The sequence below is a fragment of the Odocoileus virginianus genome, chromosome 9, assembly GCF_023699985.2.
Source record: "Odocoileus virginianus isolate 20LAN1187 ecotype Illinois chromosome 9, Ovbor_1.2, whole genome shotgun sequence".
NCBI classification, from domain to species: domain Eukaryota; kingdom Metazoa; phylum Chordata; class Mammalia; order Artiodactyla; family Cervidae; genus Odocoileus; species Odocoileus virginianus.
This window is the reverse complement of record NC_069682.1, coordinates 65,343,916-65,368,320: the sequence shown is the minus strand read 5'-3', so window position 1 is coordinate 65,368,320 and position 24,405 is coordinate 65,343,916. Positions and strand designations below refer to the sequence as shown.

Here is a 24,405-nt window from a genome sequence, read left to right as displayed (position 1 = left end):
CCTACCTGGCAGCTTCATGGATGCTGTTTCTGAACCAAGGACTAGAGGTTTCCACCGCCCGCCCCCTGGCTTCTTCAGGACAGAATGGAAACACAAGGACTCGGCGAGAGCACTCTTTATTCCTTCTGATCCTCCCCCAAGGTGAGGGCTTAGGCAGCTGTGTTTTCCTGGCGGAAAGGATGTTTGGAGGCCCCTCCCACTGTAATTTATCCTTTTTTTCCTTCCCTTCCCCAAAGATGTTTCTAGGGTACTCTGGTCCCCGCTTGGTCCCCTGCTTTCCATTTGGGGGGAAATCCACCCCCTGCCCCAGGTTAGAGCCTCCCTCTGGAGGGCAGCCCTCATGTACGTCATGGCCCAAATGAGGCCAGACCCTGGGCAGGAGGCCACGGCTGGAGAGCAAGGGCTCCAGGCCTAGTTTCCGACATCCTTGGAAAACCCTGGCCCTGCACGGATGTTCACAACGGGGTGAGAAATTCAGGTATGACAACATGAGAACGCAAGTGTTCGTCTGGCTCACATACCCCACAGAGACCCATCCCTGCTGAGGCTTCTGGCCTTGGTTTCCCCACGGGGGCCTGGGCGCCCCCGTGTTAGCTCGCAGCCCCGCCTTCTGCGTTCCTGACATTTGGTGTTCTGCCCTCCACTTTGGTGCTGGGAGTGGTGGTGTTGGTGGGGGGGTGGGTAGGGCAGGCCTGGATTAAAGCTTTTAGCCTGTCTAAAGGTCCTTTCTTCCCCAAAGGCGGCAGAGGGGTGTTGGCCCTGCTTCCCACAGCCCCTCGGACAGAAACTCATGCAGCGGCTGTGTGGGTGGTGGAATGACCAGCAAGGGCTGGGGTAGGGGGGCAGGCAGAGTCTGCGGCTGTGTCCTCAGTGGAGGTGTGGGGAGGGGCTGGGTGTGTGGCATCTCCCTCCCCAGAGGCTGGGGGGTCCCAGCGCCTCTGGGGTCCGGATGGGCTGAGACACTAGGGCACTGGTGGGGCTCCGCAGTGATGTCTGGCTGGCTCCAGAGCTGTGGGAAGGGGCCGGGGCTCGGAGGATCTGGCTTCAGAGGGCACAGTGCAGGCTCCCCAGAGAGGGTTGGAAGACAATTTCTTCCCCGGATGGTTGGCCGCCATCACCCCTCTCCTGGGTGTACAGGCCTCAAGCCTCAGAGGGGCCTCTCTCTCATCTCTGTCCTGTCAGGAGTTGAGTCTGGGTCCCGGGTGAGAAGGAAAGAGACATCAAGGGTGTAGAGAACCCCTGCAAGGACCCAGTCATTTCCTGGCTACAGGGCAGGGCCATGCCGGGGCCTAGAGCAGCAGCCCCCTTGCCCCCTGACCGTAGCCCAGCTGGCCAAGACCCGGGGACAGGAGAGGCCACGGCCAGCTCACAGCATCCCTCCCTCCCCTTCAGCGGGTTGGCCAAGCGGGCACCTGGCTTTCCGACCCACATGCCCTGGGACACACAGTCAGTTCTGGGCTGGGTCATGGTCAGCGGGCAGCCGGAGGCAGGCTCAGGCCAAGGCGTCAAGGTCCACGGGGGCCAGTGGCTCCCGCCAGTAGCAGAAGTTGCTGTATTCAGGGTGGGCCAGGTCTGTGCTGGGGCCGCGGGCCACGGGCGGGAAGAGGAGTTCGACCACCTCGCTGAGCCGCTCATACCTGCGGGCAGAGATGCAGGTAGAGGTGTAGGTCTCCATGACAGCAGGTGGAGACCTTGTGTTCTGCCTGGGAGCCCTGGACCCAGGGCTGGGGCGGGGCTGGAGGGTGGTCCCCAGGGGCGGGTAGGTAGGTGGCACTGGGCCCCGGGGAGAGGGCCGGGGCGTGGGGGCACGTGGCAGGGCCTCACGTGGACTTGTGGTTCTTCATCAGCTCCTGGCTGAGCTCTCCCCGGGGGTTGACCGTGAAGATGCGGCAGGTGGGCAGGCCGACCTGCCGGTAGGCAGTGACATCCTACAGGGGACGAGGAGGGGTCAGGGGGCCGGGAGGGGTGGAGCCGGTGGCTCAGCGCCCCCCACCCCGCTCCCCGAGGAGGGGACACTCACATTGGGCCTGTTCCCAAAGGCGGCATAGAAGGGCTGTTCCTGGGGCAGAAAGAGCTGCTGGACATCACTCAGGCAGGCGATCTTGAACACCTCCGGCTTCCTCTCTATCACCTCCCTGCGGCAGCCGGGGGCCGTGGGCAGGGAGGGGGTTAGCGCGCCACCGGATGCGCAGGGTCAGGGGATGCTGCGGGGCCTGACCCAGCGGATGCCCGAGCGAGGCCTGACGTGGGCCTGCACACCTCCCAGCCCCGCCCCGCCCCAGCGGTGGGCTTGCCTCCCACGGGGCGGTTACCTGTGCAGGGCGGAGAAGAGGCTGCTGGGGGACAGCAGGATGGGGCCCTTGGGGAGGCCGCAGCCCGCCTCGCTCACCCACTGCAGGTACCCCTTGGTGAGGTTGGCCATGCCGATGGCCCGTGCCGAGCAGTATAGGAACTTGTACCCGTTTCTGGGGGTGAGACGCGGAATCAAAAAGACCCGCCGAACCCACCTCCCCTTCGGGGCTTCGATCAGCTTAAGCGCAACCCTGGCGCCTCTGCCAGGTGGGGCTTAGGATGGCAGCTGAGCCAGGCCGGGGAGGGAGAAGGAACACCATAGAGTCCCGAGGTCTACGTGGACCCAGGCCCGAGGTGAGGACTCAGGACAGTCTGTACAGCAGGAAAGCCGGCAGCTAGACTCAGGCCCCGACCCCGGCCGCACCGGACGAGCCTTTCACAGGAGAACTGAGGGCCAGTAGGTCTCCCCCACTCCAGGGACCTGCCCGGGGACCTGCTCCTCCGCTGTGGACCCCCAAGCCTGGCTTCCGGGGGCGGAGGCCAGGGTGGCCTCAGGCATCCTGTCACTGCCTCCCTGGGGCCCCGCCCAGCCCAGGCACTCACAGGTGGATTTTGTGGTAGAGACTGGTGATGCCCTGATGTGTCCAGTCTTTCCCCAGTTGGGGCAGGATGTGGCCCAGCGCGTCCGACCTAGACCCACAGAGTAAGTACCCGGTTACTCGGAGACAGTCCCACCTGGCCCACCCCCTCTGTGCGTGTAGCCCAGAGGGCCCCCACCCCCACCCCCTGGATAGCCCACTGGGAGGGCGGGCCTCTCTGCCGCCCCCTCCCCGAGCACAGAGGGAGGCCAGGCCCCGGGCCCTCCCGGCCCATGGCTGACCCCAGCCTCACTTGGTGATGGTGCCGTCGATGTCGGAGATGACCACCTTGTCGTCCCACTTCCACAGGTAGATGGTGGCCCTGCAGCGGCAGGTGCCCTGGTACTGGGTGGTCACACTGAAGACCACATCGTTGGCACCTTCTTGCAGGTTCAGGCGCCGCTGGGGTGGGACGTGGGGGAGGGGGGCCGTGGCTCAGCCAGGTGCTGTCCTTCCACCACCCACCCACCCCCACACCGTGGCCTTGCCTCTCCACAGGCCTCCTTCTTCTGTTCCTCCCAACTCAAGAACCTTCCTGAATGCATCAGAGTCAGCCATGTGGGCAGAAGGTGGCCACAAGGAAGACACGAGGGGCTGCTGGTGGAACCCGTAGAGCGCCAGGCCTGGGAGCTTTGAGATGAAGCTCATGGACCAAGCCTGGCCCGTGACCCCCGTCTAGGTTTCTCAGGTCAGCCTCAGGGCCGACACTGCTCTGGGCGGAGACACCCCATTCCGCAGAGGGGGCCCTGAGGGGATCTTCCCCGGCAGCCCCCTGCCTGAGGCTAGGGTACCGGGGGCAGCTCCCAGCAACAGCTTGTGACCTGGCTGATCCCCGAGCTGGGTGTGCACCCCTGGGAACCACACAGATGGCAAGCTACTCTGTGCCAGGCTGGCCAGACCCTCCTGGGCACCTCTTGGCCAGAGTCACACTTGGGAAGAAAACATTCTTGGTAGAGGGGCCACAGTGACTCCAGGGTGTGACTTGGGGGCCTGGGGTTGCCAGAATCTGAGAGGCTGTCATCAGCGTTTGATTTCCTGTAGCTTCCAAAGGCAGATCCAGAGCCAGCCAACCCACTACAGGGACTTTTTTTTTTTTAATTGCTTTTGGTTCCACTGCAGGGTATGGGGGATATTAGTTCCCCTACCAGGCATCAAACCTGTGCCTCCTGCATTGGAAATGCAAAGCCTTAACCCCTGGACCACCACCAGGGAAGTCCCTACAGGTAGATATTTTAAGATTCCATACATAAGAGGGGGCTTTTCTAGCCAGAGTGTCCTCCAAAGAATGGGCTTGTCTTTTCCCTACCTTTGTCCAGTGGTGGGAAGCAGTCCTGGCTGAGATGCCCCGCGAGGTGGCTGCCACAGAATGGTGTTGCTAACCCACCAGTTTCTTGTCCTTTTGGGGAGGTCAAGGCCAAGCCCCCACTTGGCTTGAAAAGGGACATTTTCAGAGTTTTCTGTCTGTCACTTGGGGTGTCTTTACTTATATTTCCCTAATAAACTCAACTTAAGAAAAAAGGGCTGGCCTGTGAAGAAGTGGCACCGAGAGGCGTCCCCGGAGGAGGTATGCAGGGGCCGGCAGGGTGGCAGACACTGGGGATGGGTTCCGGGCTTTGGCGAACACAAGCCGCTTCGCAGTCGGACCCTGAGGGCCCCGGGAACACAGTTCTTGCAGCCCTGCCACCCCCACACCTGCACACACTTACGATCTGACTGGAGGAGAGGCGGAGGGACTTCTTGTAGGCAGGGGCGTGGGCTGGGGGCGAGGGGGGCAGGGAGGGGGCCTCCAGGATGACGGGGCTGTCCAGAGTGTCATCCTCACTGCTCAGGGCTTCTGTCTTCTCCCTGCGGGTGGACCAGCTTTCAAGCCACTTCACCCAGGCTAGGCCTTCCCTCCCGTAGGTGCCCACCCCTCACCCAGGTCACAGGGAGCCTGCCACGTGTCCCTGCACCTCTAGGGACCCCTCCCTCTGGGGCCGCCCATTTAGGGGGTGGTGGCAGGCAGCAGGACGCAGGCCAGGGGGGTCTCCACCCAAAAAGGTGACTCCACAGAGCTGGAGCCGAGACACAGAGTGCCCAGCCCCCAGGGTGCCCTCCATGGTCAGGACACTGGTACCTGCTTCGGAGACGGTGAACTGAGAACTCTGTCCTGGCCAATCCCACCCGCCGCAGTAGCAGTCAGCCCATCCTCGATAACTGCCGCCCCCCCACCCCTACCAGCCTTGGACACTCTGGGCCACTTCAGACATGAGAAAAGGAAGCAAGATCAGCTGGCCCCTGGGGGAGAGGGGATGCCCTACTCCTTCATAAGGTAGCCCCTTGTCCAGGCTGGGAGTCTGGGTACCCCTTCCAGCTCTGCCACTTCCTGGCTGTGAGACCTTTGGTGTATGTGGGTTTTCCCATCTGTGAAATGGGGACATGTCTCAGGAAAAAGAAGGGGTGTAGAAGTGATTGCAGAATGACAAAGACCCATGGCAGGGGAGGGGTGCTGGCTGCATCCGCCCCTCACGGCCATCATCCCGAGCTCCTGCTTCAGCGGCAGAGCCCCAGCCACGAGATCCCACTTACCCCTGCTGCTCCCGGGCTGTGGTTTTCTCCCTCTGGGCGCTGCACTGTGGGGGAAATATCCATCTAGTGAATCCCCGCCCACTGCCCATGTGGGTCCCGCCTGGGACCATGATTACCCACCTCCTTGGCCGGGAAATCCCTGCGTCGCCAGGAAAACCACCACCGGCCTCCCTTCCGGGGCATCTTCTCCTTCTCCAGCTTGTCCACGGTGCTCTGCGGGCAGAGGAAGGCCACTGGCGTTTTCTCCTGCCCCACACAAACACACCTTATCTTGCCCTTGGGGCCCCCATGAACCCAGAGTCTGGGGCTGACCCTAGAGCAAGGGGCTATCAACATGTGGAGGCTAAAGAAGCCTACTCACCCCCATCTTAGGATTTTGAGCAATGACTCTAGGAGATAAGCGTGGGAGAACAAAGGCCACTTCTGCCCGCCTCCACCCCACCCCAGCTAGAGCTGATCCCCCAGCTCTAGCCCAGCCTTGGCCTGCCCTCCAGATCTCAGGAATCAAGATCTACTACTGCCAGCTCTACTCTGGTGGCTGAAGGCAGTGCTTTGGGAGTTTCTCAAGGTCTGGTTCTCCCTGTATGATGCCAACAAGTGGCGGCAGGGACAGTCTCTAGCCAGTACCACCCTCACCCTCCAAGACCAACATGGGCAATTCCTAAGGTCAGTGATCTATCCCCTGAGCAGTCTCCTTCTCTGCACACATGACCATCATTGTCTGGTGGGGACAGTATGACCCTGTGAAAAACCCTGATTATGTTTGTGCTAGGTAATCCCAGGGAAAGCTCAGCCCAGGCCCACCTAGGAGACTTATCAGCTTCCTGCAAATACAGAATGGAGAACCCAAGTCAGGAGAACAAGAGCCAGGGTGTCCACCTGGGCAGGGAAGAGGCTGGGGCTTCCCAGGTGCTGCTCGTGGTAAAGAATCGGCCTGCCAGTATGGGAGACGTAAGAGATGTGGGTCAATCCCTGGGTCGGGGAGATCCCCTGGAGGAGGGCATGACAACCCACTCCAGTATTCTTGCCTGGAGAATCCCAGGGACAGAGGAGCCTAGTGGGTTATAGTCCCTGGGGTTGCGCAGAGTCGGACACAACTAAAGGGACTTGGTGCCCACCACTTGGGCTGGTGGAGTTTCTCCCAAGTTTGTCCTGAGTTTGTCCGGGTTAAGGTGAGAAGAGCCAAGTGGGGGGGGCTAGGGGAGACCCTCTCCCTTCCCACAGGCTCTGGGGTCCCAGCTTAGACCTACAGCCAACCAGAGGACAGAGCTGAGTGGCACCAATGGGAGGCACCAGCTGTCAACATCAGGTCCTTTGGGCAAGCCTAACCAAGCTAATAAGGATGGGTCAGACAGAGTGGGGTCCTGGTAGAGGGGCAGAAGGGGTGGGTGCAGGTCAGCCCTGTGCGGGGTGGTGGTTCTGGAAGGGACTACAGAGGCTGGACCTTCCACCTCTGAGCACCTGCACAGGCTCTTCCCCACCCCTCGCTTACTCACCCTTCAGACCTCAGCAAACCCCCTGCTGGAGGCTCTCAAAGCACCCCAGACAGTTCCTTCCTGCTTCTCACAGTTGAACTGTATACTCATTTGACTGAATCTCTGGTTAAGCATCTCCCTATGAGGGCGTGACTCTCCCTGGTCCGGGCCTGGCATATAGTAGGTACTCAACAACTGTGTGCTGATAAAGCAACACCCCAAGCCCAGCCTGGAGAGGGTCTCCGGGGAGGGTGAGGGCTGGGACTTCCACCTCCCAAGACTGTCTCTCAGATCCAAAAGGCTCCTGCTGAAGGCATGTCCCTGTTGCCTCTGGTTTGCCCTGAATTCCTCTGAAGTCCAGATCCATTCCAAATGGACTTAGCCATGGCAGGAAGCCAGGGAAAGGGGGGGGGGGTGTGCTTTGTCTACACCGCCTAGGGCAAGGCTTCAGGGAGCCTGGGTCTCTCCTCCCAGAGTGGGTCCTGCCGCCCATCAGCCCCAGGCCCATCTCTGCCCACCCTCCCCTTCCTTGCCAAGGGTATGGCCACTTTCTCCAGGAGATCCGGGGGGTGCTCTAACCATTACCTTGGGTAAGTTTTTCTGAAAGGCTTGCAGGGACAGGATCATGGGGGCAGCTACAGCCCAGTTATAATGCCTGCAGAGACAGATGGGTTGTCAGGGCCGTGGAGGGAGGGCTGACCCAGCGGCCCAGTCCCAGTACGCACTGCTTGTTGATCTTCACCACCAGGTTCGGGTCGTCCAGCAGGCCGGGGTTTCGGGCGAGGTCCTGGTAGGAGACCATGTGCTGGTTGAACTTCTCTGAGCACAGAGGCAGAAAGCGAGAGGTGAGGCTGAAGCCCCGTGTGACCCACTGTCCCCACCCCTCCCGGCTGCTCCATCTCTGCCCCTGGGGCCTCCTGCAGCTCAACCAGAGCAGGGCTCCTGGCTCCCCAGGGCTCTGGCATCTGCTGGTCCCATCCCAGGCCGTCCTGGAGTCACAGCTCGGCGTCACTCAGCACTGGCTTCAGGGGGTCTTGGGGACGCCCAGCCTTTGCTGGCCGAGGGTGGGCTCCACGGAGCCTCACACACGCCTCCGCTGCCCACCCTCGAGGGTCTTCCCTCCCTGCTCCCGTGCCCTGGGCTCAGTGACAGTCCTCGGGAGGGCAGGGCCACTGCCGAGCATACCCGCGGAGACGTCCCTGCCGTCGGCCAGGCCCCCACAGAGGGACAGCACCACGGGGCCTGCTGTATCCGCAGCGGGCTCTGGCTCCTGCTCGGGATTGCAGTCCCCCAGCGGCTTCACGCTGTCAGGAGCACTCCACTTCCTGGCCCCCAGCCCACCGCTGCTGGGGACGAAAGGACCAACAGGGACATGAACAGAAGGAGGAGGCAGGGGGGAGGGCCTGGCCCCTGCGAGCTGACCCCTGGCCCCACGGGCCTCGATCCCAAGACACCCCGGGGCCCAGAACCCGGGCACCTCTGGGGGAAGTAAAGGGCTGCGTTCTCAGAGTCCAGGGAGGGCAGGTCATCCAGGTAGATGTCACTGGGGCCCAGGTGCTGGCTTCTCTTCAGGGAACCTGGCGGGACAGGAGGGGGCATCTGTCCGCCTAACCCAGCGAGGTGCGCTCTTGGGTGCACTCTGCCTCCCCTACCCCTGAGCACCACGAGGTGGCGCTGTCCGGCCCAGGCCTTAACCGGCTGCAAGGCTAGGAAGGTCCCAGGTCTGCACTGTGCAGTTCGGTAGCTGCTGGCCACAGGAGGCTGTGGGGTATACTTCAACGTGGCGTGATGAAGAAATGGAATTTTAAGTCTTATTTAATTTTTTTTTTTTTGGCCGCACTACAGGGCATGTGGGATCTTAGTTCCCCAAACAGGGACTGAGTCCTTGCCCTCTGCAGTGGAAGTGGGGTCTGTACCACTGGACCGCCAGGGAAGTCCTCCAAGTGTTCCTTAATTTTAATTAATTTTATTTATTTATTTTTTATTTTTCCCCTCCCAGTTAGGTTGCCCTCCGAGATTCAAAAACTTCCCCCAGACCCGCCAGTGTGAGGGTTTCCTGGTGTTTGGAGACTTCCTCTACTAAGACTCCCTTCCCGGGACGGATCTCCGTCCCTAGCTCTTTTGTCTCTCTTTTTATCTTTTATATTTTGCCCTACCTCCTTTCGAAGACAATGGGCTGCTTTTCTGGGTGCCTGATGACCTCAGCTAGCGATCAGAAGTTGTTTTGTGAAGTTTGCTCTGCGTTCAATTGTTCTTTCGATGAATTTGTAGGGGAGAAAGTGGTCTCCCCATCCTATTCCTCCGCCATCTTGGCTCCTCCCTACTTAATTTTTTTTTTTTTTAATTTTTATTAGTTGGAGGCTAATTACTTTACATCATTACAGTAGTTTTTGTTATACATTGATATGAATTAGCCATGGATTTACATGTACTCCCCATCCCAGTCCCCCCTCCCACCTCCCTCTCCACCCGATCCCTCTGGGTCTTCCCAGTGCACCAGGCCCGAGCACTTGTCTCATGTACCCAACCTGAGCTCCCTACTTAATTTTAATTAATTTTAACTTGGGGATTCCCTGGAGGCTCAGACGGTAAAGAATAAGCCTGCAGTGCAGGAGACCACGGTTCAATCCCTGGGTCAGGAAGAGCCCCTGGAGAAGGGAATGGGTTACCCACTCCAGTATTCTTGCCTGGAGAACCCCATGGACAGAGGAGCCCAGTGGCTTACAGTCCACGGGTGCAAAGAGTCGGAAACGACTGAGCGACTAACACTTTCACTTTTAATTTTAAATAGCCACATGTGGCCAGGGACTACCCATGTGGACAGCTCAGGAGTCAATTTCCTCTCTCAACACTCTCCCTGGCCTCGTTTAAGATATACCATCTGCCTCGGTTCCCAGACACGAAACCTCTCTCCCTCATCGTTGCCATGCTGTTCCCTCTGCCTAGAATTCTCTTCCCCTGGTCCTTACTTGGCTGGATCTTTATGGCCCACGTCTCAGCTCAGGCATCACCCGCTCAGAGAGGCCTTTCCTGGTCCCATGATTTAAACAGCCCCGGTCCCAGCCAATGATTCTGTCTGGTATGTGCCACGTTATACTCCCCCTGGTTTACACCTATGTCATCTGTCTGATCCACGGGACTGAGAGTCCCACGAGGAGGGCTGGGCCAGACACAGCGCACACAGTAGGTGCTTAAATGTGCTTGAAGCCCCAGAGTCCACCCAGGGGATAACCTGAGGCCAGGGAAGCAGTGGGAGGGGTCCAGCCATCACTCACCTTTCCTCTGGGACACCCCCTCTGGCTTGCGGGTGTGAGCGGGGTCTTCCAAAGCAGCCCAGCTCCAGGATTTGGACGGAGGACGGGGGCCCGTGTCCCCCAAACTCTGAGTCTTGGTTTCCTCCCTCTCAGGGGCAGAGAGAGGGGGACCCGCCAGAGCGGGCGCCTCCGTGTCAGGCTGAAGAAGGTCAGTGCCAGCCCCTGTCTGCAGGGTTGGGGGTCCCAGAGGGTCCACGCCAATCACAGAGGCGGAGGGGGTGCTGGGCGCCCCCTTAGGCGGAGAGGCTGTCCTGGAATTGGCATCAGCGACCACCGAGGACTCGGACCATTCAGCTTTGCCCACCTTCAATCAAACGGAGGGATGATGGGGACGGGGCAGGGCCTGCTGCCCACACCCCGCAAAGCCTCAGGCAGGCGGGCCAAGTCTCAGTCACTCTAGTCCTGACCCGCAGGGGCCATGGAGCCCCTAAGAGGTAAGGCTGGGGGGCTGACACGGGGGGACTCACCTTTGGCAGCCTCCCCCAGGCCCACTGCATGTGGGACTCTGCTCTCAGGGGACTGGGTTCGGGGCTCCGCAGTTCCAGCTCCGAGTCACTCTTGGGAGATGTTAGCTCACCCTGCGAGAGGCTGCAGGAAACAAGAACTCAGGACCCCCAAGCCAGCAGGCCACCCCCTGCCGCCCTCTCCAGCCTGCGAACATTTTTTTTTTTTTGCAACATGTATTTATACCTGTGTTGGATCTAGAATATATAAAGAATATATAAATATATAAAGAACTCCTGCAAATCAACAATAAGAAGGCAATCCAGTTTAAAAAAGAAAAAACAACAATGGGCAAAGTTGTGACTTCTTTTTTTTTGGCTGTGTGCCATGTGAGATCTTACTTCCCCAACCAGGGATTGAACCCACACTCCCTGCGTTGTCTGTACGGAGTCTTAACCACTAGGGCACCAGGGAAGTCCCAGGTAGTGACTTCTTAATGGGTTTAGCGGTTCCATTAAGGGTGTGAAAAGGCTTTAGAACGCAAGGGGTTATACAACATGGTTATACAACATCGTGAGTATACTAAACGCCACTGAATTGTGTCCCTTAAAATGGCTGATGATGAGTCCGTCACTCAGTCGTGTCCGACCTCATGTACTTTAGCCTGCCAGGCTCCTCTGTCCATGGAGTTCTCCAGGCAAGAGTACTAGAATGGGTAGCCATTCCCTTCTCCAGGGGATCTTCCTGACCCAGAGATCGAATCCAGGTCGATTCTTTACCATCTGAGCCACCAGGGAATTATTTTAAATGGTTTAAAATGGTAAATTTTATGTGTTTTTTCTTTTCAACTTTTTGGCCGCACTGTGCAGCAGGTGGGATCCTAGTTCCCCAACCAGGGATCAAACCTGTGCCCCCAGCCTTGGAAGTGTGGAGGCTTAACTACTAGACCACCAGGGAAGTCCTATGTGTATTTTACTGCAATAAAAAAAATGGGCAAGATGGTTGAATATCAACACTTTACACAAAAGATATACAGGATGGTAAATGCAATGAGTATGTTCTGTGTCATTATTCATCAGCAAAATGTACATGGAGACCCCTCTGAGACCTCGGCTTTGAGTCTCTGCCTATAGCCCACCTCTGAGACCTCGGCTTTGAGTCTCTGCCTGTAGCCCACCCGGACGCTCACCTGGCCTGGTGGTGCCACTCGCCGTCAGAGTAGGGGTAGATGTCTTTGGGCTCCGGTGAGGCCTCCCCTTCTGGCTGGATGCTGCTGAGGGGGCCACAGGGAAATAAACGGTCCCTGACAGGACAGGTACCCTGTGCAGGGCATGGAAGCCGGGACATCACTGAGGAAGTAAAGCAACTAAAGCCCAAAGAGGTCAAGGACCTGGCCCAGGGTCACACAGCATCGGCAGAGGAAACTGAGCTTGAACCCCCAGTGGCGTGCCCACACCCTCAGCCCCCGACATACCCCGGGGCCTCCGGCCTTGGCTTTTCCAGCAGGGATGGGTCACTCTCAGTGCCTGCCTCCAGCTCCTCTGAACTAGAATCGGCGGCCACCGCGTCCTCCTTCCGCTTGGTCTTCCTCCTGCGCCGTTTCTTCTTCCGCCCGGTGGGAGCCATGCCCGCCATGCTGGCGTCAGGCTCACTGGTGGTGCCCAGGGGGGAGTCCGAAGGGAACCCCGCCAGGCCCCCCCAAGGGATGGGTGAGGTGCACAGGCGGGGAGGCACGTCTTCCTGTGGAGCAGACCAGGGCTGAGGGGGCAGGAAAACAGGCCTGGAGGCTGGCCAGGGGCGGCGGGAACATGGCCTTGTGCCTGTTGCCGGCCTCAGAGTTCCCTCACGGAGACAGAGCAGCCCCAGTCCCAGGGGTGCAAGCTCTCCGGAAAGCCCACCGCAGCCACACGGTCCAGAGAGGAACCTGGGCACCGGCCTCTCATCTGCCCTGCCCACACCTACCACAGCAGACACCCACTTCCCCTCTGAGACTCAGCCAGGTGTCACCTCCTCCAGGAAGCTTGCCCTGACTTTCCTCAGCCTCCGTTGCAACCCGCTTCGCCGCCTTGGCCAAAAGGTTCCTTCATCTGTTGTTCACAGGTCTGTCTCCCAGGCTAGTCTGGGAACCTTCTTTTTAGGCAGGGGTCACCCCTCATCGAAGTCCACTGCAGTGTCCGGCACACAGCAGGGGCTCAACTGAAGTTTGCCAGATACTTTAAACACCTCCGCTGGCTGCTGCTGGGCCCTGCCTCCCGTCTGCAAACGCCCCTCTGCTCCTCCCTTGCTCCCACACGTCCGTGTCCTAGCTGCCCCCAGCCAGCACCAGACCCGGAACAAGCCGTCATCTTATGCTGTCCAGTTCTGGCCACTGCTCAGCACCCTCCTCCTCTCCAAGGCTGCCCGGGGAGGGCCTCCTTCCCACCCTTCAGGGGCCCAGCTCAAGTGTCCTCTTCTGAGAAAACTTTCCCCAGGGAAAGGGAAGGGTAGCATCAGCCCTTCCTACCCCCCAACCCCATCCCTCCCCCTACTCTCTTTTCCTCCCTATCCCGCCATCCCCCTCCCTCCCCCATCCCCCTCCCTCCCCCATCCCCCATCCCTCCCCATCCCCCCATCCCCCATCCCTCCCCAGGCTCCACCAGCACATCCTGATGCCCCTGCCTCGGACCCTCCCCAAGGGTCGGGGAGGGTCCTCCCCACAGTGGGGACAGTGACAAATCCCCAGGCCCTGCCCAGAGGGGACACCAGTGAAGATGCACTCACCTCATCGCTCTCCAGCTCCTGGACGAAGAAGGCCTCCCCGCTGTCCCCCAGCTTCATGTGCAGGTCCACGGGCTCCCCGTTGATCTCGATGTCCACCTGTAACGGGGCGTGGTAGGGTGGGGGTCCCCGCTGTCATCCTCCACTCCCACCTCCAGTCCACTGGCCTCCAGGCTGGTCCTGGGGACACAGGCTGCCTGCTGCCCCAGCACACTGCACTTTCTGGATCTCTCTCTTCCCTCCCCCACCTTGGGGCGCCCCCTGCTCCCCACTCCGAGGGTCTCTGCTCACCATCTCAATATTCTCGTTTATGCCTTGGTTTCTGTGTTCCTCTCTCCCACAGGCCATCAGCACAAGGACATGATTTTTTTTTTTTTAACTTTTTGGCCACCCCATGTGGCATGTGGGATCTCAGTTCCCTGACCAGGGATTGAACCCACGTCTTTGTGCTGGAAGGATGGCGTCTTAACTGCTGGACCATCAGGGAAGTCCCAGAACATGATCCATCTTGTCAGTGGTTGTCCCCAACACCCAGGAGAGCACACAAACAGTTGTGCATGACATGAACACCCTTTCCTGGGCACTCTCTAGAGTGTGTTATATAGACTTTCTCATTTAATCTCCACAACCACCCCTGGCCATAGCTCCCATCATCATCCCCACTTTACAGATGAAGAAAACGAGGCTCAGAGGGGTTAAGTAATTTTCTGGGAAGTAGCCAAGTTAGGCTATGAACCCAGAAAGTCTGAGGCCACAACCCAAGCCCTTAACCAGTCAGCTCCACTATCTCCCGAAAGGTTACACTCTCCTACTAGGATTTGGGAACGTCACCCCATTGTGAAGGGGGTCTGGGCTCACCAGACCAGAACTTCGGTGTTAATAAAAATGTGTCATGTTCACCTGAGCCCTGTGAATATGGAGCCAGTCTCCTAGGGGCAAGGAACTAACTTGTGAGTAACTTCCCCTACCTCTCCCCAGTGAGCTCGGAGCTCATCATCAGGGAGATGGGAATGTGCCCATTCACACAGGTGAAGTGACTTACCAGGGACACAAGGGTAAGGCCTCAGGAAGCTGGAGCCGGTCTGATGGCCCCAGTATGGAAGCCTGCTCTGATGTGCTGCTTCCAGGAGAAAACAGGGGCCTTTCTGGACCCAAAGCCGCAATCCAACCCCAGGAAAATACAAAAGAAGGGAAGTCTCCCCAGAGGACGCATCGCCACCCCAGGGAGGTCTGGGTCCTGTCCTGGGACCATGGTGGCCATCCTGGCTCCCAGAGCCCACCCCCGTCCCCCCCCAGGGCCCCTCTCCTGGACAAAACTCACCACCTTCTCCCGCGAGCGCAGGACTCCCAGCTTGCCAAAGCGCACGTGGAAGGGCGAGCATCGGAAGGAGCCGTCCACCTGCCTCACCACCAGCACATCGATGCCCCCGCTCAGCGTGGCCGGGTTCAGGCCCCGGTATAGGCCCTTCACCGTGCCGAACACAGTCTCCGCCAGCTGCCCCATGTAGTTCATGGCTGTGCCGGTGAAAAAGTGGAGGTGCTGGGCCCACCGCCCTTCTGGGGGAGGCCCCGCAGCCTGACCCCCTGCCGGGGACCTACCTCAGGCTTCCAGCGTGTGGTCCTGGTGGTCCTCGGAGCGCCTCCGCAGATGGGCAGCCCTGATGGGCTGGGAGGTGCGCCTGAAGACGTGGGTTCTGATCCCAATCGGCCGTGGGGCCCCCTCCCTTCTCCAAGTGCGATGCTCACTTCTGTCAAATCGGGGCACCGGGTAAGGCCATCCAGGGCGCCGCGAGCGTCTAAATGCCATGAGTAATCATGACCACCGTGCTCAGTGGCAGGGCTCCTGTCACCTTTATGACAACCTGCCAGGCCGGCCGAGCGGGTCATTATCCCTGTTTACAGACAGGCCAGGCCGAGGCTCAGGGAGTGACTTGTCCACGATCTCACCACTCATCAGGAGCGGAGCCAGGCTTCATTCCCAGGCCTGGGTGATTGCAGAGCCCTTGATGTGAACCCCTGGGATGGCCTGACTGTGGGGGCAGGGAGAGGGCAGGCACCCCATGTTAGGGTACAGTGAGGGGCCAGCCTCATGGCAGATCAGGCCCAGGGCCCCCAGGGGTCACATGGGACAGTCCCAGGCAGAGGGGAGAAGGGGGGACCTCAGTTTTCCCATCTGAGAAATGGGTTGCTTGCTGCCTCCTGGTCCTAGGAGTTAAAAGGAATCTTGCTGGGCCATTGTGGCTAATGTGTGGGGGACCAAGGGTGGAGGTAACCTTGGTACCCAAGGCTTTGCTCAATTCTCAGATGCTTGCAGTAAGGCATCCCCCACAGCTGGGCCCAAACTACAAAATTTAAAGCCCAAACTCCCAAATCCTTCCCAGTTTCCCTGGGACATGTGGGAAGCCCGTTCACAGCCACGACCTGATCCCAGTGTCTCTAAGTCATAGTTCTCAGCCGTGACCCCACTCCTCAGACCCACATTCAGCCTTGGGCTGGCCCTTGGCCCATCACAGCTGTTCCTTCTTCTCCCAGCTAAACCGGTCCCTCCAGCTCTCACATCAGGCAAAGCTGGGTCAGCCAGAGGCAGGAGCCGTAGCAGCTGTGGAGAAGAGCCAGGGCCATAATAAGAGCCACCTCCACACTGGCTGGGTGCCTGCCCCGCCAGCTTCAGCTTATCACCCCTTCCCTGCTGGCCAATGGCAGTGGGCTATACCCTTCTGGCTGCCGGGACCCAAACCATCCCACCTTCACAGGGCACTTCCCTCTGATCCTGCATCCTCCAGGCAGACCTGCCATGCAAGATCACCCGTCAAACAAGTCAAGTGACTTATCTGAACCCTATGAAGCTAGCAGGCCGTAGATGCGGGGGGAGGAACTGATGACTCATATCCTGGTTTCCTGATTCCATACCATGGTTCCTTCCCCTCTGTGGTCCCCAAAGCATGCCACAGTCATCTACAAAGAGGGCCGCCCTCTCTGCACAGCCCTGTAATGCCTCACCAAAATCCCAAATGTGCTGCTCCAGGGCCCAGCATCACCTGGGAGCTGGTTAGAAACAGAGAGCCTCACAAACATAAGGTCCCATGAGAATTGCTAAAGTGAAAAATTGGGATAAAAATGAAATTCTTTGAACCCCTAAAATTTCACTCAAATTGAACACATCTTTTACCTGCAAGGCACACCTGCTGTGTGGTAGGTGAAAACTCCCACTTTGGTTTCTCCACCCTTAACACTAGAGTACGAATATGGGAGACCCACTGATAAAGAGAGACATGTGGTGGGCAGGGCTTTAGATCACTGAGCCCAGGAAAAGCAGAGAAGATTCCAGAAGCTTCTAGGAATATAAAGGAGCAAGCATCAGGCTCCCTGGTGGCCAAGAGTCCAGCAGTTAAGAATTCTGCATTGTCACCTGGCAATGCAGGGGCACGGGTTCGATCCCTGCTCCGGGGAGATTTCACATGCTGTGCAGCAACTAAGTCATCACAATGAGTGAGTCAGCGCTCTAGAGCCCAGGAGCTACAACCACTTGCACCCTGGAGCCCAGGCACTGCAATGAGAGAAGCCACCGCTATGAGAAGCCCACGCACCGCAATGAAGAGTACAGCCCACTCAAAACTAGAGAAAGCCTTCGCAGCAAGGAAGACCCAGCACAGCCGAAAATAAATAAATATTAATTTTTTTTTAAAAAAGGAGCAAGCAACGGAGGGGCACCCCAGGAATGGGGACAACGTTCTGCCCTGCACAGAGCAGAAGAGCTGGTGGTGGGTGGGCGGGGAGGGGGCGGAGGAGACAGGCTCAGCTCCACCTGCTACTGGGTTTCTCAACTTTACCACCGCTGCTGTTTGGGGCTGGGATAATTCTTTGTTGTGGGGTTGGCGGGCGGCTTGTAAGACGTTTAGCAGCATTCCTGGTCTAGCCCAAGTGGCACCCTCCCTCCTGACAATCAAATTGTCTCCAAACTTTGTCAAATGTCCCCTAGGGGACAAAACTGCCCCCAGCTGAGAGCCACTGAGATAGGAGAAAGCTGAGTGGCAGAAGGGGCACCTGGGTCCTACTCTGCTCCACTCGTGGGATGTGGTCCGGCAAGTAACTTGTTGGCCTCAGTTTCCCCTTCTATGAAACTCAGCCTGGATTTCTCAGACCTTCCCAGCTCTAATGTCATGGGAGCCTAGAATTCATTTCTCTCCTTGCTCACCTGCCTACGAGTGGATGTCCCACCTCTGTCTGCTCAGTATTTTGGAGGGGAGGGGGTGAATCTTGTGAGTCAAGCCCTGGGCCCCCTCCCCTCTACCTGCACCCATTCCCGAAGACACCTCCTATCTCCAGGACTAGCTCTGCCTCCTTGGTCTGCTCTGGATGGAGGAGAGCTCTACTAGGCTCCCCTATACTCCCCTTTACCCCCAAACTCACAGGTCTAAAACCAAATATGTCCCCTTTCCCTGGGAACTTGGTCAGCTGAATTCCTCTAAGGACTCATGGCTACCCTTCCCTCCCAAGGCCTCTGAATCCTATTCCCCAATTTCCTACTCATCTGCCCCCCCCACCCCCCCGGCTTTCCTGCTGTCCTAGATCGAGGCTTTATGACCAATGCCCAGATCCTGGGGGACAGCAGGCAGTGTGGTTAAGGTACCAGACTGTCTCTCTGACCCTTACTAGCTGTGACCCTGAGCAGGTCACTTCATCTCTCTGAGCCTCAGCTGCAGCCTCCTAAATGGGAATAACACAGGGATGCCCGAGTAACTCATGACATAATTGGTATAGAGCAGTAGCAGGCACTGAACACCCACCCACGCCACCTATCAGTTGCAGCATTGTTTTTGGAATCGTGACAATCGTCTCTCAACTCAGGCTGGTGCTGAGGGCAGGACAGGTCAGACTCCAGTGCACGGCCCCTGCCCTGAGTTGACAGTTCAGACTTAACTTGGCATTCAAGGCCCTGCACAATGGTGGCCTCGCTGTTTGCTCCAGGCAGGCCTCCCAGGGTGCCCAGGCCTCAGAGTCCACAAACATCTACACGCCACCCCACCCCACCAGGCCTGCATAGAACCCCACCACAGGGAAGGCAGAACAAGCTGCCCTGGGTGTCAGCCCTCAGCCTTTCTGCGCTCCCAGATTCAGGGATGGTGGCCTGTAGTGCTCTGTCTAGGACCAGAGGGTGTGCCCTGTCCAGCTATGCAAGAGAGACAGTTCCACCCAGGATCCCTAGCTGCCTTCACAGCTGCTTCCTCTGACTTGCCCAGTCTCAGGGCCGGTGGGGCAAGGTCAGACCTTGTCTTGCAACTGAGGACACTCAGAGAGGGTGGGTGTCTTCCCCAGCGTCACACAGTCTGCCTGAGGGGTGAAGCTGGGGGGGGGGGGGGGGGGGTTGGTGGTGGTGAAACTTTTCCCCAGAGAGGTTTTTCTATCTCATTCTCTCCCGATTCCCCATTCTGGATGTCCCGGGACCCCGGAGGCGCTGAGTCGGGTAGAGGGATGAAGTGAGGCCCAGCTCCACCACCCTGGAGTTCCCTTCGGATATCTGGAGAGGGACTCGGGCCCGGGATCGGGAAGGAAGAGGGTCAGATGGCAGGGCAGATGGGCGGCGCTGGGTGGGGCGGGGGACGGGGATCTCATCTCCGGCCCTGGTTGGGCCCTACCTGGGGAGATGCCCACTGGACTCCGGGCTCCCGGAGCCGCCGCTTCTACCTGAGGGTACAGGGTCAGCAGGTAAGAGTCTCCGGCCCCGCAATCCCTAGGCACTTCCGGCTCCTCTAGGAATGGGCGAGATCCCGGTTCCGCCCCTTCCACTAGCTAAGGGCGGCCTCTGCAGGTCCCAATCCGTCTAGACTCCACCCACCAGGGAGGCCCGCCCCACCCGGTCCCCACGCCCAAGGGCGCCCTTCCACCTACAGCGTCCGGGGCGGGGCCGAACCCCCGGACTCAGTCCGCTCCGCCCCCGAGCTCCATCCCACCCCGCCCCCGAGCCCTAGGCCCCGCCCCCGGGCTCCAGTCCACCCCGCTCCCCCGGGCTCCATCCCGCCCCGCCCCGCGAGTTCCAAGCCCCGCCCCCGGGCCCCGGCCCGCCCCGCCCCGCCCCGCGCCCTAGCGCTCCCCGAGGGACCATCCCCGTGGCCTGCCACCATCGCAGCCCCGGGAACGGCGGAAAAGTCAGGACTTTGGAATCGAGCCGACCTAAGCCTGCCTGGCTTTGCTCCTAGCTCGCTCTGCGACTTTGGTAAATTCTTTCCCCCATTTGACCCCACTTTCTGCTTTATGGGGATAGCGCCCCCGCCCTTGCAGGATTTTCGAGATGACCTGAAATGACATTGTGAAGCATCATCAGGCGCTCTAAAGTGCCCTCTTAGGGGCAGCTTGGACTTCCTAATCCCACCTCCAACATCGCCCGCAACCCTCCTCCAAGGCTGGATCGGACCCTCGTATTATTCACTCACATGGCCCACAGCTATAATTTCATATTCGCTTGAATTTGATGATTATGGTCTGTCTCTTGGAATTCCGTGAGAGCAGGTCGCGTTCATGCTTACACCCCAGCGTCCAGTTCAGTCCTGAAATACAGCAGAAACTCAATAAATGCCCGCTCTTCATTCCATCCCGCAGATGCAACCCTGGTGGAGCGGAAGTGGGGTCAATACCTGCAATGGCCAGCAGAGGGCAGGCGATGACCAGCCTTCTGGCGCCGCGAGAACGGGAAGTCTAGGTGCGCGAAGATTTGAAGAATCCATGGACTCGCAAGCCGCGGGCCGGGGGCTTGGGCATCTGTGATTCGTGACTTGTCCCGGACCAAAGACGTCTCCGACAGCCTGTGAGGATGGACGGCCCCTGAAGATGTTCTGAGAAAGGTCAGCAGGTGAAGGAGTTTGCTGTAAAGACAGAGGAAACCCAGGAAAATCTGGGAGGAATGGGACTCAATGGCAAAGAATGAGGCTTATAAAGTACTAGCCGGTGGGGAGCGAGAGGTGGCCGCTGTTGATCTGTGACTCGAGATGGCAGGACCTGGCTGGAAGTGACTGGCCTCAGCTGTCCTAGATTTAGCAAACGTCATTTGGTGTCAGTCTTGAAACCGGGCCGTGTCTGCTGGTATCTCAGAAGAGCCCGGATGGGAGCAGAGCTTTCGGGTGACCAGAGCGCAGAGTCATGCCACAAACATGTCTGTGGAAGCATTGTATATAAATACTATATTCAGCAGGGAAACCCTGGAAACTTCAGAAATCCTTCAAGGGAGTCTGGGAGGGAAGAGAGGAGAGAGAACAGGGGTTGTGGCTACAGATAGCACAGTAATTCTACTTCTGGGAGCCTCAATTTCCTCATTTGCAAGATGGAGATAAAAATCTACCTTGTGGGATTGCATTGGATTAAACAGGATGAACTGAATCAGTGGCTCTCAACCTTGGTCGCACATTGAAATTACTGTGCCCTTGGCAAATACTGATGCCTGGGGTGCGAGAATTAAAAAACAACCGCTCTCCAGGTGATTGTAATGTGCTGCCAAGGCTGAGAACTACAGAGCTAAATAAAACACTGAACACAGAGCAGGACACATACTAGGGATTCAACAGTGTTTAGCACATTTTTTTTTTTTTAATGGAGCACACATTGTTTTCATTATTCTTTGTTAGAGAAAAAAGTTAATACAAAGGTTGTTGCAGAAATTGGATTTCCAACAGGCTTTTTTCCCGAACGATGAATCATCTAGGATTTGATGCTTCTGGAGGTGGGGGAAGACAGAGGCAGCCTCGGGTAGTATGACTTCTCCTAACACCCAGCTGAGCTGAACAAGGCAGGGACCACCCTGTTCTAGCTTGCGGTTTGTATCACCGTCTCCGAGGCATCCTTTGAGCATGCAAGCAGCATGAATGCTTGTGTTTGCCCATTTCTGGGGTTAAGGATAGAGGCAGTTTTCTCCTCTCTCTCAGGACCCTAGAGTGGTAGTGGTGGGTGGGGGTATGCCACTGTTTGTTTTTTGAGTAACCCGTCAGTGCAGGGGGGCACTTCCTTTTCTATGGATCTTAGTAGCCGTATGTGCTTTGTCACAGACCCAGTGCACCCCACTGCTTTCTTGCTGGGTGAACCCAGCCTGAAGTGCCACGAGGCCCCACTCACCCGGGCCTGCGGCTGTGACCCCTTGCCATGGGCAGCAAGACTGGCTGCAGGAGCAGGCTGCTCAGCCACTCCTGGTGGTCTGGCCCGGCTGAAGGTGGAAAGGGAGGCAGAGAAACCTGCACTGACTCCCTCCAGATGCAGGCTTGTGAGTCGGGCAGCAGACAGTTGGTGTCTGGCCAGGATGATCAGGTTTAGCAAATAAAAATACAGGATGACCAATTAAATTTGAGGGACTTCCCTGGTGGCTCAGATGCTGAAGAATCTGCCTGCAGTGTGGGAGAACTGGGTTCAATCCCTGGGTCGGGGATCCTCTGGAGAAGGGAATGGCTACCCACTCCAGCATTCTTGCCTGGAGAATTCCATGGAGAGGGGAGTCTGGTGGGGTACAGTCGGGGTCACAAAGAGTTGGACATGACTGAGCAACTAACACATTATACTAAAAAGTTTTTCACTGGCGTCTGAAATTCAAATGTAATGGTATCTCCTTGATTTTTACTTGCTAAATCTGACTGGTCAAACAGCCAAGGAGTGCTCAGCACATGGAGCTTGCAATGGCCTCCTGCTCAATGCTGCCACATGCAGCTTCCACCTGTCACTGCCCTGCTCCAGAACTATGTGTGGCTCCCAACTGCTTCCAGAGACAAGCTTGGACTCCCGGGCCACGGTGCTGGGCCTGGCTCTCCTGCCAGGCCAGCTGCCCCGCTTGGGCTCTTTCCCATCTCTGCCCCTGCTCATGTTTTCCCTGCCTGGCATGTCTCCTGTCCATTCCCCATAGCAGTTGCAAACATTTATTGAGCACCTACTGGGTGCAGGCAACATGCTGTTTTTCATTTGCATTATCTCAATTTGATTGTCACAAAACGCAGTAGAGACAGTAGTTATCCTGTTTTACCAGTGAAGAAAGCGATTCTCTCAGATATGATTCTTTTTTTTTTAAACTGAAGTATAGTTGATTTACAATATTGTGTTTCAAGTGTACAGCAAAGTGATTTGGTTATATCTTCAGATTCTTTTCCATTATAGGTTATTAAAAGATTTTGAATATAGTTCCTTGTGCTATATAATAAATCTTTGTTGTTTATCTATTTATATATAGTAGTGTGTATCTGTTAATCCCAACCTCCTAATTTATCCCTTCCATCCTTTCCCCTTTTGGTAACCATAAGTTTATTTTCTATGTCTGTGAGTCTGTTTCTGCTCTATAAATAAATTCATTTGTATGACTTTTTTAGATTCCACATATAAGTGATATATAATATTAATATTTGTCCCTGTCTAACTGACTTCACTTAGCATGATAATCTCGAGGTCCATCTACGTTGCTGCAATTGGCAATATTTCATCCTTTTCTATGGCTGAGTAATATTCCTTTGTGTGTGTGTGTGTGTGTGTGTGTGTGTGTACACACCACATATTTATCCATTCATCTGTTGATGGACACTTAGGTTGCTCCCATGTCTTGGCTAAAATAGGCTGCTATGAACACTGGGGTGCATGTATCTTTTCAAATTAGAGTTCTCATCTTTTCTGGATATATGCCCAGGAATGGGATTGCTGGATAGCTCTATCTAATGGAAACTCTAGTTTTAGTTTTTAAAGGAACCTCTGTACTGTTTTTAAGAGTGGCTGCACCAGTTTAAATTCCCACCAGCGGTGTAGGAGGGGTCCCTTTTCTCCACACCCTCTCCAGCATTTATTATTTGTAGACTTTTTGATGATGGTATGAGGTGATACCTCTTTGTAGTTTTGATTTGCATTTCTCTAATAATCAGCGATGGGAAGCATCTTTTCATGCGCCTATTGGCTCCGTGTGTGTCATCTTTGGAGAAATGTCTACTTAGGTCTTCTGACCATTTTTAAATTTTTTTATTGAGTTATATGAGTTGTTTGTATATTTTGGAAATTAAGCGCTGCATCATTTGCAAATATTTTCTCCCAGTCCGTAGGTTGTCAGACATGATTCTTAAACTGTGGTCCCTGGGCCAGCAGCTGCAATACCATGCACCCTCTCAGGCCCTACTCCAGACCTATTGAATCAGAAACTCTGAGGCTGGGGCCCAGCAATCTGTATTTTAATCAGCTCTCTTCAGCCACACTAAAGTGTTTCTGATGCTTGTTCTAGTTTGCGACTTGCTGCTCTAAGAGATGAAGTAACTGCAGGAACCTCTCATTCAGGCAGAGGTTGAGAGGATGGTAGAGGACCCCCAGGCAGGGCATTCTGAGCATCGTGCCTGGGCTAGGCTCTGGAGTTGCTGCAGCGACCCAGCAGGCCTGGTGGGGGGGTGGGGGGGTGGGGAGGGAAGAAGGGAAAGAAGCAGAACTGACAGGCAGTCAGGCAGTTATGCTGGATGGCAGCAGGATGGGAGGGTCAAGGAAAGCTTTCCTCCAGCAGACATCTAAGTCTCAAAAATCAGTTGGAATTAATTAGATATAAAGGGTGGGAGGGCTTCTCAGGTGGCTCAGTGGTAAAGAATCTGTTGGGAAGATTACCCTGGAGAAGGAAATGGCAACCCACTCCATTAATCTTGCCTGGGAAATCCCATGGACAGAGGAGCCTGGCAGGGCTATAGTCCATGGGGTCGCAAAGAGTGGGACAGGACTTAGTGACTAAACAACAACAAAGGGTGGGAATGCTATTCCTAGTGTACTGACTAGTTTGTAGCAAGGCCATGCAGATGTACCTGGGGCTAGCTCAGTCTTGATGATGGAAGGTGAAACAGCTGAGTAGGGGGCAGGGGAGGAATCAGATTGTGTGGGGGGTGGGGAGGGGAGGAAGTGGGAGGCGAAGTCCTCTGCCTTCAAAGCAAAGGAAGGAGC

At 56.9% G+C, this 24,405-nt stretch overlaps 1 protein-coding gene and 1 long non-coding RNA gene across 15 annotated transcripts; one reads left to right on the top strand and one right to left on the bottom strand.

Moving 5' to 3' along the window:
• Positions 1-100: 100 nt before the first annotated feature.
• On the bottom strand, positions 101-20,081 carry LPIN3 (lipin 3). 14 transcript variants are annotated; one of them, XR_011489627.1, is made up of 22 exons: positions 19,125-19,305; positions 15,088-15,284; positions 14,810-15,003; positions 13,492-13,587; positions 12,206-12,471; positions 11,921-12,004; positions 10,755-10,875; positions 10,249-10,591; positions 8,451-8,550; positions 8,159-8,319; positions 7,699-7,792; positions 7,559-7,628; positions 5,619-5,711; positions 5,499-5,542; positions 4,637-4,775; positions 3,184-3,332; positions 2,896-2,982; positions 2,313-2,465; positions 2,021-2,135; positions 1,825-1,928; positions 1,413-1,637; positions 101-1,191 (listed from the first exon to the last, which is right to left on the bottom strand). XR_011489627.1 is itself a non-coding variant. In XM_020869711.2 (22 exons), the coding sequence occupies exons 4-22, from the start codon at positions 14,999-15,001 to the stop codon at positions 1,493-1,495; spliced, it is 2,556 nt and encodes an 851-aa protein (XP_020725370.2). In that variant the 5' UTR covers positions 15,002-15,003; positions 15,088-15,284; positions 15,968-16,087; positions 19,125-19,305; the 3' UTR covers positions 101-1,492. The 14 variants fall into 14 exon arrangements, 13 of the variants coding, with proteins under 13 accessions (XP_020725370.2, XP_020725375.2, XP_020725372.2 ...); XM_020869711.2 differs by adding an exon at positions 15,968-16,087 and having other exon boundaries at positions 101-1,637; XM_020869716.2 differs by adding an exon at positions 15,968-16,087 and having other exon boundaries at positions 101-1,637; positions 15,088-15,236.
• On the top strand, positions 19,570-22,813 carry LOC139036772 (uncharacterized). Its single transcript, XR_011489628.1, has 2 exons — positions 19,570-19,702; positions 20,086-22,813. It is a non-coding gene; the product is annotated as an uncharacterized lncRNA (long non-coding RNA).
• The last annotated feature ends 1,592 nt before the right edge of the window (positions 22,814-24,405 follow it).